General features: G+C 32.5%; 3 protein-coding genes and 1 pseudogene across 3 annotated transcripts; 2 read left to right on the forward strand and 2 right to left on the reverse strand.

Moving 5' to 3' along the window:
* Window positions 1–3,292: 3,292 nt before the first annotated feature.
* LOC129915064 (serine protease 3-like) lies at window positions 3,293–5,216 on the reverse strand (annotated as a pseudogene).
* Window positions 5,217–5,890: 674 nt separating this feature from the next.
* On the forward strand, window positions 5,891–8,652 carry LOC129916785 (serine protease 3-like). The gene is made up of 3 exons (XM_055996919.1): window positions 5,891–7,797; window positions 7,867–8,126; window positions 8,198–8,652. Exons 1-3 carry the CDS (start codon window positions 7,535–7,537, stop codon window positions 8,494–8,496), a joined length of 822 nt encoding a protein of 273 aa, XP_055852894.1. The 5' UTR covers window positions 5,891–7,534; the 3' UTR covers window positions 8,497–8,652.
* An 842-nt stretch (window positions 8,653–9,494) lies between these two features.
* Window positions 9,495–10,751, reverse strand: LOC129915065 (uncharacterized). Its single transcript, XM_055994525.1, has one exon. The coding sequence runs from the start codon at window positions 10,749–10,751 to the stop codon at window positions 9,495–9,497; it is 1,257 nt and encodes a 418-aa protein (XP_055850500.1).
* A 568-nt stretch (window positions 10,752–11,319) lies between these two features.
* On the forward strand, window positions 11,320–12,222 carry LOC129916786 (serine protease 1-like). The gene is made up of 3 exons (XM_055996920.1): window positions 11,320–11,592; window positions 11,670–11,929; window positions 11,989–12,222. Exons 1-3 carry the CDS (start codon window positions 11,495–11,497, stop codon window positions 12,126–12,128), a joined length of 498 nt encoding a protein of 165 aa, XP_055852895.1. The 5' UTR covers window positions 11,320–11,494; the 3' UTR covers window positions 12,129–12,222.
* Window positions 12,223–17,260: the final 5,038 nt, after the last annotated feature.

The following is a 17,260-nucleotide window of genomic DNA, read 5'->3' on the forward strand; positions in this document are numbered from 1 at the left end:
CCAAGAATTATCCCTCAAAATCTTCTTATCTCATTCTGGGACACCCTGTATAAAAATTTTTTTTAATTTCAAAAAACACATTTTTGGATTTTTAAAAAATAGGTGTGTTTTTTTGTTTATCTATATAGATTTTGTGCAAAAAAACGACATCGAGATTTTTGAAATCAAAACAATTTACGTGTTAAAAACAACAAAAACTTTATCTGTATAGATTTTTGAAAAATCCAGATAATTATCCAGATTTTACTTTCTCTCGATAAAAACAGTAGTGCCAAGGTACTTTATTTGTTGTGTTCATACAAAAATATCTGAAAATATTAACAAAAAAAAAAAGCGGAGAAAAAGATTTTTGAAAAAAACTCTCATAGAAAAAAATAATTAAAAATTTGTTTGACATGGTTGCATTGAAATGTTAATATCTCGAGATATACGCAATGCGCAATGAAAAAACAATTTTTTGAATCCAACATGGATGCCATGGCCATATGAAAATTTTTGTTTGCATCCAACATGGATGTAATGGCCTTCCCACTTCGGAGTTAAAATAAAAAAAAAAAACAAAAGCAACATTTTTGACAGACAGCTGCCAAAGTATATGTACAGTGGTGCCAAATGTTTGCATGGATTTCAAAAATCCCGATGTCGTTTTTTTGCACAAAATCTATATAGATAAACAAAAAAACACACCTAATATTTTAATTTTTTTTTTTTTTGAAAAATCTATTTTTTGAAAACGGGATGATGTTTTTTTATATTAGGTTTTAATAGATTTTTATTTCATTTTATTTCAAGATGACATGTCCTACGCCGCTGCCGCAAGGTTGTCCAAAAAGGGAAAAGTCGTGGCAATAATACAAAATCTGATGTTTTATTTTTATTGTTTTGTTTTTTATTTCTAAAAGAAATATAGACAGAGCTTCAAAAACAGCAAAAAAAAAATAATTTTTTGATTACTAGGGCTCCTCAAAGTTAGTTAATTTTTTTCTAAAAAAAAAAAAAAAGAAAAAATTGACCGCTTAAAGCAAAAAAAAGTTTCTTTGCCAAATTTTAGCATCCACTGTTGTGATGAATTTAATTATAGAACACCCTATAAACACATAGGAGGTCATCGTTTTGTTTTTACAAAAATTTGCAAAACTAAAGACAGTTTTTAAGGTTTAAGTTTAAGTCATTTTGAAAAACCGTGCGCCGTCTGTCAGAAAACGGGTTGATGAATTTCATCGAAATTTCGTTTTTATGTGTTATTAATATTTTATTAAAAATGGCATACCAAATTTTTTTTTTTTTTTAATGGGCACGTTCAGGTAAAATTAGAGACTAGATATTTAGGTAATTTGAGTAAATTGACTAAATTAGTTTGGATGTGATGCTATTGTCAAATTTCGAAATTTATTTAAGAATTGTACCGGTCGCATGTGTAAGACACCAAATTTCACTTTACTGTAATGAATAAATAAAATTAATTATAACCGATAATGCACTTTTTAGTTGTTTTTCACACGAATAAATTTAATTTTGCTTAATTAATTCTTTAATTAAAATTTAAAAACAATCTGCTGTCATGTTGAGAGAAAAAACTTTCCTAAATTTTTAGGGAAAATTTTCTTGCCTAACCTTCCAGTCAGCTTTCCAATAAAATTACCTAAATTGGAAGAATTTTTTTGACAGCTGACCAATCAGAGACCGAGAAATTACCTAAATATTTAGTCGCTAACGTTTCTGAATCTGCCCAATGTAATTACAAAAAAAGGTTACATTTTTTTGTTTTAAAGAACTTTTACCATACCTAAGAGAAAGTACGTGCGACCTCAGTCGTGCATTTTATTTATTTATAAAATTATACGAAATAATTTTGTATGTTAGGCCCATTTCACACATAGCAATCAATTGCTTTACTTTGCCCTGCTCCTGAAAAAAACTTTAAAATGATAAAATCACCGGAAGAACTCTCTCGAAACATTAGAAGGTATTCGTGTTAAATTAATCTAATTATTTCTATCAACTAAATTATAATTGAATTTAACAAGAAAACTTGAAAGATATGGGCAAATCCATTGATTGACTTTATTGTCTAATCACTCTGATTTAATTTGTCAGATATATGCTATCTTATGTTAACTTTTAGTATAAAAACCCTAAACTTATGCTTCAGTTCCATTTAGAGAGTTGAGTTGAATAAAACAATGAAAAGTTTGATTTTTATATTGCTTTTGGGTGCTTTTTAGATAATTTTCGATAATTTTGGATAATTTTCGAAAATCTTATAAAAATAAATTTGTAATTTTTTTAGCTGACTGCTTAGGCCTGTTCACTGTGATCTCATATTTGTGAATCAAAACCTGTTTCGAGTCTTTTGTCCATTTTTGTTACATTCAATATTTTCGATTTTTTTTGGTTACTTTTTGAGTTTTTGTCAATAACTTGAAAAGAAAGCCGAATTTGAAAACATTTATTAAGATTTTTTTTGTAGATACTTAAATTTCCTATCGGCATGTATCCGTTTTAATTTATTTCAATTTAAAATATTATATAAAAAAAAACTTAAGAAAAACTATTCAAAAATGAAAAAAAGGAAATTTTTGATGTTTTTACTAAATAGTCTATTTTTATCCTTTGACCATTTATAGATATTGAACATGTACATAAAGGAAAAAAGAAGATACTTTATTTTTCAGCATAATGGTCTTAAAAATTGAATACGGCTAAAATTGGATAAAATATGGACTTTCAAAATCTATTGTTTTTGAGCCATTTTTCAAAACAAAAAAGTGCACTTAAACACTCTAAATAATAACTGACCGATATAGAAGCTACAAAATGTTGAATAAGGTAAACAAAAGTTAAAAAAAAAACTTACATTTCCTGAAAAAAAAAAAAATAAAAAGCAAAGCGGCTCAAATTTAGTCTTGCCCTGGGGCCCCAGCAGCTAGGGCTGCCAGACGTCCCGATTTCACAGGGACAGTCCCGACATTTAGACTCTGTCCCGATATCTATCCCGATCTATAAAATGTCCCGGTTTTGCCCGAAATTCTGTTTCTTCATCAGCGACCGGGAGCTAATGTTAAAACTGAATGAAACCTCAATGTAAGACTCTTTCCTTAAAATGGATGAAAATGATTTTTTTTTTCTGTTTAAACTCACACAAGAGAATTAGGTAGAGAAATAGGTAGTTCCGATTTGTGCCGACTTTTGAGACCTGTTGTCCCGACATTAATAAAATTTTATCTGGCAGCCCTACCAGCAGCTGAAAGTGCGCCTTTTATCAACACATACCTACAAATTTTTTAGCTTGCATTTTATTTGAAAAAAAGAATCTACAAACATTATCAAATTGAATTAAAACAAAATTCCATGTTTTTCATCAAATTTAGACCCCAGTATGCTCTAAGATCCATGATCTGTAGCTGGTTACACGAGTAAAACCATCTGGATTACCTGAAGTGCAACCAGCATCTGATACAAATGATGTAATACCAATAAGCGTTTTTGATGACTCAGTGACAAGTGGACCACCAGAATCTCCATGGCATGTTGATGTTGCCTTTTCGCCTTGAGCTCAAATTGTCGTTGGTTTGGTAGTTTTTTTGAAAACCAACATACACTCAGAGTTTGATATTACTCTTAACGGAGCGTACTGAAGGTCTGAGGAAATCCCTTTACCTTCATCTTCAAGGAATAAAATCAATTCCATTTAAGTCATGGAAAAAGAAGTTTAATATCTTACCGTCACTATACTTGCCCCAGCCGGAAGCAATGACTTTTTCGTTCATATAGCTTTCATAATCATCAGAGCTGGATAGAGCAGGCAAATTGACGACTCCAATTAGTGGTCCAAAAGTGATGGGAGCAATGCGCAAGAGAGATATGTCGTTTTCAATTAATCCGGTTCCAATCGCTGTGGTTGATTGTTTCCAGTCCCTCAAGTTCCTGACCGCCTTGATATTTGTTGCTTCCTATAAAAGCTTTAACAGTCCTAGCTCTATAAAAGGAGTAAGAAAATAAATTTTGATGATTTTGTCAAAAGAAAAGTTAGCCCATGAATCTTACTCGTAAGTACAGTGAGCAGCAGTTACAATCCATTCGGGAGAAATCAACGAACCTCCACAAAATTGGTATTCGATCTTGTAACCGCTCAACAAAATGAGCAAACCAACTTGGTAGTTGAATTGTCCAGCTTTGGCTGTCAAACCATTAGTAATTCGAGGACTTGGGCTACGTCCCACGTTGAGGGCCGATGTTAAGACAGCCCCCAAAAGCAATATAAAAATTAGACCTTTCATTGTTTTATTCAACTCTACTACAGTGAAACTGATGACTTCTGAGCCTAAGCAAACATAACGATAGCCTTTCTGATGACAAATTAAATGTGTGTGATTAGACAAGACGATTTAAATCAATGGATGTGGTAGAAGACTGATTAAAAAAAAAAATTTTTTTTTTTTTTGTTCAAAGCATTGTTGAAAATATTGTTGGAAATGACGAAAAAAAAATACTGTAAAAGTTTCAGCCCTTAATGTTAACATTTAGTACCGCCGCATCGCAAATTTCTATTTCCCATACGATTTGTATGGGAAAGATTGTGTATTTGTGTTTAGAATTTTTTATCTTTTTTTCAATCAGTCTAATGTGGTAGTCCTTATTTTTCGATTTTGCTTGATAAATTCGGTTATAATAAATTATGAAAAATTAGTTTTCGTTGAAGTTAAACTTTGGATTTTATCTTCATCTATTTAATTATGTACATACGTTTGCTGTTGAAAAATTCTGCGAAATCTTTTAATTGAAATCTTTAAACAGTATCGCAGATAAAACCAGAAATAAAAATCACAACACCGGTGATAAGCAACACAAAAATCTTTGACCACACCGGAAAGGTATGCGGTAGCGACACGAGTAATTTTATTAGCGATACGAGTGAGTCATGGTATAAAAAGAGAAGGTATGATCATTAGAAAAAACTCAGTATCGAGAACTGTCAAAACTTATGGCTACTTAAGGTTTTGACAAATTTGTCTTGGAAATTGTTGTTGCTTTTGACTTTGCCAAATGCCAAACGTCAAAACCTTACTACCCCATTTTGTAAGATGGCGGCTCTAATGATCATACCTTGTCTTTTTATACCATGCGAGTGAGTAACTGTGTTAAAAAAATTCCAAACGTTCATACAATTTCCCTTTAAAAATGGCCGAATATTGAGCGGCATCTTTAGTTTAAATTGGTACAAAGAGTGATAAGTTGGTTTTTTTTGAGAAACAAATTTTAACCATTCTTAGGCTTTATACAAAAATTATTTCGTAAATTTTTATATATAAACCATTGAAAAATGGACTTTTTCCTCGCACTGAAATTTTGTAGCAGAAAATTTTTAGGTAGGTACATTCTATCTATTGAGTTCTAAATTAAATTGGCAATATTTAAAAACAAAAATTTTAGGGCCAGTTGTACAAATATTCCATCCGTGGTTCAGCTACTTTTATCTTCTGAAATGATTTTTAATGATGCAGTTTTACTAATTTGAGGGTGCTCTTTCCGAATTTTAAAACATAGAACAATAAAAACAGGAAGTAGCCTTTAGAAAATGAGCCCGAGTATTCTTGATAGTTTTAAGTCCCATCATATTTTGTTCAGGTCCACTTTTTATTTAAAAGTGTACCAAGTTCTGAAGTTTGGTTTCAAATTTGTATCAATAAAATTTTGATTGTTTACTTGGCAATTTTTGAAATAACTTTAAAAATCGGCAATTAAAAGAAAAAAAAAATATGGCTCATTTTCCAATTCTTGAAAAATTGACAAAGCCTCCATTTCTCATAAAAACTACGTTTGTGTGTGAGAATTGAAAAATACGTCGTTTTCGATTAGCCTTCCGGAAGCGTACGGAATCAATCAGAAGCCTGCTGAAAGAGTTTATTTATTCACACGAAAATGCTTCGCTTCTCAGAAGAGAATTTCCCTTCTTGATTTCCAAACAGAATTCACTCAAAATCATTGATATTTATGTCGCTTTCGAATGGCTTCCACTAAATTCTGAAATTTGCACAAGAAAAGATATTTATAGTACCTGCAACTTTGGTTAAGCAACTTTTTCGGTCAAGCCAATAGTTTAGTAGATATAGACCAATTCGCGTTTTCCAAAATGGCGGATTTCGCCAGGGGGTTAGCGTCCCGAAAACCTGGACTTAAAGTTTTCTAAAATTAAAATCGTTCTCTCAGATTTGAAAAAATCAGCCGTCCTATGTTTCGTTCCACGAAAAAGTCTATCTTTCTTGTACTAATAATTGATTTACCTTGAATAGTATCCTGTTGATCAATGGCGTGTTCAGAAATCATAAAATCCTCAACGGTTTCTTTTTGGATGTTAGGACAAAAAGCCTTATCGCCATTTCTCTTGCTTTGAAGATTATACATTTTTGCATCACAAAAATCAGTTTCAAGCTATGTTAATTATTTTTAAAATTTTTATGGTATAGGTACAAATTCCACAAACCTCTGCTATATACATATTGACACCAAGAGGTCTTAAATAATAAAGCGTAGGTCAATTGAATTCCTATCAGTGGCACTAACAGAATGCAACTAGGAACATAAATACGGTTCTTATTTAGACTGACCTATATTGCATTAGTTTTTTTATCATCACCTCTCTCAGCCTCTTGTCAACTTCAAGTAATTTGAACGTCAACCATGCAACCAAGAATGCAGCTGCTCTTACATGTTAAGAGAATACTCTAATTTCTAATTTTGTAATGATATAACTATTGATTTATGACATAGAGTTAGCAGGTATTCTTTCCGAATATGGAGTTAGCTGTTTTACTCATCACGCGATTTCGTCAACTTAAAAGTGTAACTGAACGTAAATTTTGATGTCAGACGATGCACCTTCCCAATACCTTTCATGCTATATCCTGTATACCTAACTCAATTTAGCCCAAAAGTGGAGTTAGCAGGTTTACACTCTAAGCCGACGATATAAAATTATACGAAATAAGTTTTTGTATCAGGCTTAAGAATGGTTAAACTTTATTTCTTCTAAGAAAATTTCACCTTTGTACCTCCTATTTTTTATTATTATTTCTTATTTCATAATTTTTCTTAACAATTTAAAAATCAAAATACGAGTACTATACAAAGCGTACGTACATATTTAAATAATTTTTCTACGATCAACTACATTTTTGCATTCGTTCACCGAAAGTAGGGCAAAGTAGAGCAATTGATCTTCTAAAAAAAGTTTGAAAATGATGAAATCATCGGAAGAACCCTTTCGAAACAATAGAAGGTGTTAAGATACATCAGCATTTGACAAAGTTAAAGTAGGTAATCATATAAAATTAATCTAATTATTTCTATCAACAAAATTATAATTGAATTTAACAAGAAAACTTGAAAGATATGGACAAATCCATTGATTGAAATTGTCTAATCACTCTGATTTAATTTGTCAGATATGATATCTTATGCTGTTAGTATAAAACCCTACATTTAGGCTTTACAAGCCATCAGTTTTGTTCAGAGAGTTGAGTTGAATAAAACAATGAGAAGTTTAATTTTTATATTGCTTTTGGGTGTTGCCCTAACATTGGCCCTCAACTTTAGAACATCAAAAATTATCAAGCCCATTTCTATCGCAGGTCGTAGCTCAAGTCCTCGCATTACTAATGGTTTGACAGCCAAATCTGGACAATTTAACTTCCAAGTTGGTTTGAGCAGTAGAATGAGCCTTTTCACCATGCAATTATGTGGAGGTTCTTTGATCTCTCCCGAATGGATCGTAACTGCTGCTCACTGTACGGAAGGGTAAGATTCATAGAGGCTTGCACTTCATTTGAAAAACCAAAAAAGTTTATTTTCTTACTCTTTTTATAGAGTTAAGTCTATTACTGCCTATCTAGGAAGCAACGAATTTTTAGCTGGTAAAAAAGTTAAGGTTTTGGAAACAATCATCCACAGCGAATGGAATATAACCGGATCCATTGAAAATGACATATCTCTCTTGCGCATTGCTCCCGTCACTCTTGGACCACAAATTGGGATCGTCAACTTGCCAGCTCTATCCAGATCTGATGATTATGAAAGCTATTTGAACGAAAAAGTCATTGCTTCCGGCTGGGGCAGGCTTAGTGACGGTAAGAAATTTAACTCCTTTTCAATGATTTAAATTAAGTTTTCAATTTTTAATTCATTTTATTTATTGAAGATCCAAAGGAAAAGTCTCCCGAAGAGCTACAGTACGCTTCGATGGAAATCATATCAAACTGGAAGTGCAACCTGTTTTTCGGAGGAATGATCAAACCAACGAACATTTGCGCACAAGGACAAAAGGCAACATCAACATGCCAAGGAGATTCCGGTGGTCCACTTGTCACTGAATCATCGAAAACACTTATTGGTATTACATCCTTTGTATCAGGTAGTGGTTGCACTTCAGGTTTTCCAGATGGTTTCACTCGTGTCACCAGCTACAGATCATGGATCTTGGAGCATACTGGAGTCTAAATTTAAGTTTGTGGATTTTTTTTTAAACTAAAAATAGATGGGATGTGAAAGGAGACACTTTTTTGCTTGGAACTGTAGGCAGGCATGGAAAAGTCGATACAATTGTATCGAATTTGATACAAATGAGTTTGTTCGAGTACAAAAATACAATTTGTCTTAATTCGATACAAATTTTTAATCTGTGTCTTAAAAATTATTTTCTTTTTATTCAATTCGTCTGTATTTTTTTCCTCAGATTTTTTAACCAAAATAAATGTTACAATTTGAGTGTAGTGATTTGTTCATTGTTCTATTTTTTCGACATTAATCAGAAAAAAATAAAATTGCACTTTTATTTTTGGGTCCTCACAATTTTTTTGTCCGAAATTAAATAAAATTTACTCTTTGCGCAGAAAATAATGAAATGTATATGGAAAATTCAAAAGTTTTTGCAAACATAACATTTTGTTTATATTTTAAATTAATTTCTCGTATGAAAAATATATTTCAATACAATTGTCCCCATTTCAGTACAATACAAATAAAATTTTCAGTACAATTAAAAAATGTCATTTTCCATCCCTGACTGTAGGGTTTTTCAGAGTGGGTTTCTCGAAGAGTATGCAAATCGTTATTTTTTATTGGGATTGATTGAGAAGGTGAAAATTTGGGTATAGAAGGATGGGAGAAATTAGGGAAAAGATTAGTTTTAATTTAAAGCTCCAGTTATTTTGAATATTAGACTTAATTTTATTGTTTACGATCTATTTCTTAATACTAATATTTCCTAAGAGTAATGGAGTGTGTGTATGCCCTTTTTGAAAGGCCGGCACACAAGGGGTGAAAAAAATTACCGCACAAACCGCTACATTTGATCAATTCAGCTTGGAGGAAATTTAAAATACGTCGGGATAGTTTGCTGTGGTTGAATGAATGAATGAATGAATGTGTTGTGGGGGAAAGTTGCACTGCGACCTTAAAGGTCTATTGTGCCCCCAAATTTGGCTGCAATTAACTACTTACAGTACAGTCTCCAGTTTGATACTTTTTAGGTATTTGATTAACTGGAGTATTTCTATCGACGGTAGATCTTTACTTGTTACCTGGTGCTGGCCCAGGTATCTGTGTCGATTGTGCATTAGTGCTTCACAGTTGCCCAGTATGTGTTCTGGCGTCTCTTCATTATTGTTGCAGAATCTACAGGTGGCACTGTCTGCCAGGCCAATGTTGTTGAGGTGTTTTCTCAGCTTGCAGTGGCCTGTAAGGATCCCTGTTATTATTCTCAGGTTGTTTCTACTCAGGTTAATGCAGGTTTTAAATCTTTTTTGGTTGTAATTCCCAAGTAGTGATTTCGCCTGTCTGAGTTTAGGAGTCTCTTTCCAAATTTTAGTTCGTTTGGCCTCCTCATCGGTTTTTATCATTTGTTTGATCGTGCTGTCTCCAATTCCGCAATATGGTTCTGGGCCCATAAGAGGTGCGGTTGCACCTGCTTTTGCTAAGGAGTCTGCTACTTCGTTCCCTTGTACTCCAACATGTCCGGGAACCCAGTACAGTGTTATTTTATTTGCCTTGCCAAGCTCGTTCAGCTTCTTCACACATTCCCATACGAGTTTGGAGTTGATGGCGTATGAGTTTATAGCTTTAAGTGCGGCCTGGCTATCAGACATGATGGCAATGTTTTGGTTTTTGTATTTTCTTTCGAGATTACGTTCTGCGCATTTATCTATAGCGTTGATTTCCGCTTGAAAAATGCTAGGAAACTGTCCCATTGGAATGGAAATTTTGGTTCTAGGCCCAAATATTCCTGCTCCAGTTCCATCAGCTGTTCTCGATCCATCAGTGTACCACTTGATGGCGTTTGCATTGAAAGTGTAGTTCGTGGATTCACTTACCCACTTTGCCTTGCTACTAAACTGTGTTTGAAAGTTTTTCTCAAAGTTGTATTTCTTGATCATGCAATCTCTTGGGATGTCAAGGAGGTTTTTAACTGTGGTGTTCGATATTGAGTCCCTTTCTTTGAGACCAATACTCTTGCCCGTACCAGTTCCCTCTTTTGCAAATCTCAAGATTGTTCCGTTAGCAGTACTACTTATTACTTCATGGAGTGGTGTTAAGTGGAGGATGACTTCCATTGCTGCTGTAGGGCAAGTTCTCATTGAGCCAGTAATGCATAAGCAGGCCAATCTTTGAACTTTGTTTAATGTCTTTTTAGTTGTAACTAGTTCGGTTCTTTTGTGCCAAACAACCGCACCGTAGGTGATAATGGGTCTCACCATCATGGTATACATCCACCTTAGGATATTTGGTTTGCACCCCCATGATTTATTTGCCAGTCTTCGGCATATCATAAGGGCTTTTGTGGCTTTCCCGACTGTTATTTCTAAGTGTTTATTCCAGAGGAGTTTACTGTCTAGTGTGATACCTAGATATTGCTGTGGTTGAATTGTAGTGTATTCTGTCATAAATTCCTCTAAGTTTAACATAACTTAGGGGGAAGAAATAGTAGAACTTGAGCAGTTTATGTTCTACTTAAGCAGTTTTATTTGAGAAATAAAGAGAGATTTTCGCTAAAAAAATAATGTACCTATTAGTTACTAAAATGACCACCAATTAATATTAACAATATGAGTTAACATACCTTTACAAATATTAACCATCTTCAGATGTAAAAATTAATTTCAAAAATAGCTGATGGAATTTTCACTCTTTTGTCGTTTATTCCCTACACAAATTTTGACATACACAATTGAAAGATATGGCCGATCCGTTGAATGTAATTGTCTAATCACACAAATTTAATTTGTCATATCTGCTTTTAGTATATAAATCTGAAATTTAGGCTTCGGAAGTCATCAGTTTCACGGCAATGGAGTTGAATAAAACAATGAAAGGTTTAATTTTTGTATTGCTTTTGGGTGTAGCCATAACATCGGCCCTCAACGTGGGACGTAGCCCAAGTCCTCGTATTACCAATGGTTTGACAGCCAAAGCTGGACAATTCAACTAGCAAGTTGGTTTGATGAGTAGGATGAACAGTTACGACCTTAAACTTCAATATTGTGGAGGATCGTTGATTTCTCCCGAATGGATCGTAACCGCTGCTCACTGTACTTACGGGTAAGATTTAAATAGGCTAAAGGCTATCTTTCATTTGAAAGAAAACCAAAAAATTTATTTTCTTACTCTCTTTATAGAGCTAGGTCTACTACTGCTTTTATAGGAAGCAAGGAATTTTTAGATGGTAAGGAAGTTAATGTTTTGGAAACAATCATTCACAGCGATTGGAATGCAACCGGACTAGTTGAAAATGACATATCTCTCTTGCGCATTGCTCCCATCACTTTTGGACCACAAATTGGGATCGTCAACTTGCCAGCTCTATCCAGATCTGATGATTATGAAAGCTGTTTGAATGAAAAAGTCATTGCTTCCGGCTGGGGCAAGACTAGTGATGGTAAGATATTCAACTACTTTTTCATGGTTTTTAAATTAAATGCATTTTATTCCTTGAAGATTACGAAGGGAGTCCCGTAGAACTACAGTACACTCCGTTGGAAATCATATCAAACTCTAATTGCATGTTGGATTTCGAAGAAAATGTCAAACCAACGACAATTTGCGCTCAAGGACAAAAGAAAACATCAATATGCTAAGGAGATTCCGGTATTCCACTTGTTACTGAATCATCAAAAAAGGCTTATTGGTATTTCATCATTTGTATCATATGCTGGTTGCACTTCAGGTAATCTAGACGGTTTCACTCGTGTGTCGTGTCACTAGCTACAGATCATGGATCTTAGAGCATACTGGATTGTAAAAATTAAAAATTATGTGTTTGTAGATTGATTTTTAATATAATAAAATGCAAATTCAAAATTTCTATGTGTTGATTAATTAAAATTTGATTTGCATTTGTTTTCACATTCTTTATTTATAAATTTTATAAATTAATTTTCAGAGATATGCGATGTTGAATTTTCATTTAATTTTTTTAAATAGTCTTTCATATAGTTTGATATTGATCCTTGGTCAGGCACTTCTCCGGCCAGTCGCCGAATAATTTGACAAGTTTTTTTAGTATACTGCTGTTAAGTTTCCCTTATTAACAGCCGCAAATCCGACTCATATCCACTAATTCGATCAATTTATATTGTTTTTTTTTTTGTGAGCCAAAACCCAAACCCACATCCAGGGTATACCTCCTTCTTTGTTTCGCCCCCAGTAAGATATATTGAAGATATCTTAAAACTTTCAATCCCTTTTTCAAAATCATCTTCTTCCTCAGTATTCTCTTCAAGATCACAAGTGAAGCAGTCATGTAAGGTTTTAATAAAACTCAGAAAATATTATATATATTTTGGAGGTCAATTTCAGCAGCATTTTCTGTCGCATTACTATCTTTCGGATAACATTCCTTCTTGGTCAATCAAAGATTGTTGTATGATGGAAAAAAAGGTAAATATTGATATTTCGTTAAATTAATTTCTGCAACAATTGATAAGTAGTCTTCATTGTTATCGGCAGGACAAAATTCTTTGTTGCAAGATGACTTTTTCCGAATCGATACAGAAATTGGATCATCAAATTAAGACACCTCACACAACCGCCTTTGTCATGTCCTGGAACTACACTCTGAAAAATTCTTTCGTGGACGTCCACGTTTCAGGGAATCTTTTGATGTTGATGCAACAGGTGTTTCTTCAAATGGACATGGTATTTTTACAAACATTGTTCAACCATTCAGAATATTTTTGGAGAAGATAAGTTTTGTTGTACCTGCACTCTTTCAGTTTAATATTGAAACAGTCAAAAATATTATCATTAAATGTACGAGTTTTCTGGTAAACTTGTAGATCACTTTTTTTATCACCTATTGTTTTTTTTTTCATAAAAATATAGCTATAGATGAAACACTGTGTTAATGAAAGTTGATGAAGGTGATTTCCACGATTGTGACACAGACCCTCATTTCCAAGACAATTCTGATGTCTTTTCAACCAGCGCTTCCAACTATGCAGATAGTTCCACCGAGTCTGAAGAAGCACCAGAAAAAAAAGACGAAGTCAAAGGAAGGTCACGGAAGCCAAAGCTTTAAAGAAACTCTGGGAAACCCTATTTGACGGCATCAAAAACAAAGAAACTGTTGTGAAATTAGCGAATTTATGATCTTCAGGCGGTTATGTCTCTACCACGGGGACTCGTTTCTTTATTTTATTATTAAAGTAAAGTTAATTGCTTAGCTATTAAAATAAGTGCAGATTTGGATATAATTTTGTACAACAAAAACTTGCTCTAGTTCTCTGCTTATTCATACGCAGTTAATATGTATGTTCACGCACCTTTAAACAAAATCATCGACGAAACAATATTTGGCATCACCAAATATTTTTTCGTCGTGTTTTTGTGGCGGGCAGTTGGCTGCCTTTCCTACTTTTTTTTCTTCCATTTCCTTTCAATCATTACTTTCATTCAATCTCAACATCTCATCGGCACAAGTTCGCCATTTTTAATCAATTGTAAACAGCTCATAAAAAAAAAGTTCAATAAAAATTATATTGTTCATATAAAACAAAAAAAAAAGTGTTTTTTTATTAAAATAAAATTATAAAGAACAAAAAACCACATAACTAAAGACAAAAGGAAAAGGGAACAACAAAAACCAGAACAATACAAAAAAAAAAAAAATTAAGGACACATTCAGTCGCAGCCGCAACCACCACCAAATTAAGTAAGTCATCGTATTACCAAAATCAAACCCCGTTCTGATTCTGAGCAATTCAAATTAAATCTATGAAATGCTGTCAAAAACCGAAAATTATAGTTTTGGTCCGTCAAGTCTAAATTCCTGGATTCGATTTTTCGAATGTTGCTTGCACATCGGGTATATGTAGAATTGAAATTATAAGTTGGCTGGAGTCAAGGTAGGGGAGAAAGCAGAACAAAAATGGAGGCATGAAAAAAATCATTAAGGACAAATTTAAATGTCAACTTTGGAATTCTTGTGGATCAGCCAAAGTCTGGTTATGGATCGACTAATACAGGAAATACTGCCGGGTATTTTTTCGGAATGCAAAATCATATGCATAGATTACTGGCATAGACGAGGAAATAATTCATAATAATTCCATGTAATACTGCAAACGATCTCATTCGGATACGAAAAGTTGGGTCGCAAAAAAGTTAACTGTTCCCTTCAAAGAAAATGCGTCCACTATGTGGCAGAGTTGTAGCTCTAAAATAATTGAAATCACCCGATAGGAACTTTTCAAAATTACTGGGATCATGCAGATAAGCAAAAACAAAGAGAATTCATTGCAAGACACACATACCAAATCAATAACCAAAATATCAATATTCAACTGGCCTTGAGATTTACTTATGGTCATCGCAAAGGCCAAACGTACTGGAAATTGTAAAAGTTTAAAATCAAATGGTAAATCCGTTGGACTCATCAGTATACGCGGGATCATCCTTTCCTTTGTATTTTCCCTTTATGATTCTCACCCCAATGATGCTATTCATCATCTTTTTCACAGCCATTGTTGTTCCATTGCACAATCGAGGTTGATTAGACAAAGTAACGCAACATGATGGGAATCCCAGTTCATTTAAAAAAAATTCGTGGGATAAATGACTACGTCATCCTGGTTTAAGGGTGTCGACTAATTTGAAGGAAATAACTGTCCCGGAAGAAAATACTAAATCGTCGTAGGATTTTATCCATTGCGCTATTTTTGACGATGTTGCCTTAGCGTCCTTTAAAATGCTGTGGACCATGCACCAGAATTAAATTTCACCCAACTGTGCTTGATACTCATACTGTTCCAAATTTATTGCTTTTGAATAAAATCGAAGAAATAAACAATTGAATATTTATCCGAGAGGAAGAGATCACCAGAGAAGGATGACGAGATGACGAGATGACGAAAGAAGCAGAAAACTAATCGCAATCGCACTTGTGTTAGATTTGCAAAAAAAATATTCAAAGTTTCAAATAAAACTCATTAACTATTAAAACATAAAATAATCATAATCAACGTACATTTTATTTGGTATACCTGAAAATATAAAAAAAAATTGATTTATAAAATTCTAATGCAAATGTAAAACATTACCCACTCATTGAATGAAATCCATATTCGCAAAAAAAGTATAAGTGAATCCACCCGTCATTTAATTAAATGAAAAACATAACAAAATATATGACATCTGAAAATAAATGAATTAAAACTAGTAAAATAAATAATATTAAAACAAAAAAAAAACTTACCCGCAAGAACTATTATTCGTAGCCATGAATTTTCTCTTCGCTCCATGATAAACTGTAAAATAATCTATAAAATCTGCCGCAAACAAAAGCATTAAACTCAGCAAAAACAAATAAATCTACACATTTAGGGCGGAATTCATTGTCGTCACTCAAGTTGAGAAATATCTTAAGCATTCGCTCAAGCGAATCCTTATTCATAGTCAACACTGGAGTCGAAATTTTTCTCAAGTGAAAATCTAAAGAGTCTTTTTTACTTGACATTAAAACGCAAGTGTCATTGCGAGCTTTTGTTTTTTTTTATTATTTAACAAAATTTGGACTCTCTTGACGAAGGACATTTTAAATAGTTTGTATTTATTTATTTTTAAATATTGTTTAATCGCGACAAATCAAACCGATATGGCGAATTAATAAAAAATATTACACATTTTTTTATGACAGTTAATTCAAATAAATCAAATTTTCGAGTTTGAGAAAAAATTTCCTCAAGACAAGATTTTTCTTTACTCAAGTTACAGCCCTATTTTCAATTCCCTTGAACGATTGCTTGAAATATTTCTCAACTCACGAGTTGAGAAAAATCTTAACTCAAGTAACGACTATGAATTCCGCTCTTAGTCTTCTAGTATTTTTTATAAAAATAATAAATAATTAAAATATTTCTAGCAGTAGAAAACACATCACATTACTATGGCTTCATTTTATATACATATTAATTAATTTAATTTAAAAAAATCTTCATTTAACAGAACACAATAAAATTAAAAAAAAAAAACTACATTACAATCACATCACAAATTACACAAAATATAATTAAATTGAACTCAAATAAAATTATTTAAACTTACTTATATACGATAAAATCAAAAGCAAATATAAATATGCAGGTGCATGATGTTGAAGATATTTTTCGGCATCACACTCTTACAAAATTAGAACAAACACAGATCACAACTAATTTATTGCATGTAAGTATGTATATGAATTTTTTAGCCGAACACAAATAAATTAATAAATCAAATTAACATTATATCTCATATTAAAACTAATTTAAAATATATCAATTAACAAATTGAAAAAATTAACACATCGCGATTGCCACAATTATTGATGTCAAAAGTCAAAAATGTCAGAATGTGACATGAGGAAGAAGGAAGTAGTTTCCTAAGGCCCTTAACACACCGTATATGTGACGTCATGTTTGTAATTTATACCATACAACGATTTTGAAATTTACACATTATGCAATTTATTTTTCAAATTTATTTTTTTTACATTTTATTAACTTTAATTGTATTTTTTTTATTTTGTTTTGCTGAAATTACAATATTAGTATTTTGTAGTTGTATTGCTTCCTTTAATATTCAAATAAAACGCCATTTATTTTTAATTTGCCAATATCTATATTTGGAGGTATGAACCTCATCTTCAGGGCTATTTTAAAAATATTTATATACAATAAGAGTTTTAATATATTATAAACATATACAATAAAATAATAAATTACCTAGGTAT

This window comes from Episyrphus balteatus, chromosome 3, assembly GCF_945859705.1.
Source record: "Episyrphus balteatus chromosome 3, idEpiBalt1.1, whole genome shotgun sequence".
Lineage (NCBI taxonomy): Eukaryota > Metazoa > Arthropoda > Insecta > Diptera > Syrphidae > Episyrphus > Episyrphus balteatus.

What these genes read in the sequence shown, in the direction of transcription:
- LOC129916785 (XM_055996919.1), top strand. Translation starts at nt 7,535, where the DNA reads ATGAGAAGTTTAATTTTTATATTGCTTTTGGGTGTTGCCCTAACATTG. An exon ending in GCTGCTCACTGTACGGAAGG is followed by an intron (nt 7,798 to 7,866) that starts GTAAGATTCATA and finishes CTCTTTTTATAG; the next exon opens with AGTTAAGTCTATTACTGCCT. An exon ending in CTGGGGCAGGCTTAGTGACG is followed by an intron (nt 8,127 to 8,197) that starts GTAAGAAATTTA and finishes TATTTATTGAAG; the next exon opens with ATCCAAAGGAAAAGTCTCCC.
- LOC129915065 (XM_055994525.1), bottom strand. Translation starts at nt 10,751, where the DNA reads ATGGTGAGACCCATTATCACCTACGGTGCGGTTGTTTGGCACAAAAGA.
- LOC129916786 (XM_055996920.1), top strand. Translation starts at nt 11,495, where the DNA reads ATGAGTAGGATGAACAGTTACGACCTTAAACTTCAATATTGTGGAGGA. An exon ending in GCTGCTCACTGTACTTACGG is followed by an intron (nt 11,593 to 11,669) that starts GTAAGATTTAAA and finishes CTCTCTTTATAG; the next exon opens with AGCTAGGTCTACTACTGCTT. An exon ending in CTGGGGCAAGACTAGTGATG is followed by an intron (nt 11,930 to 11,988) that starts GTAAGATATTCA and finishes TATTCCTTGAAG; the next exon opens with ATTACGAAGGGAGTCCCGTA.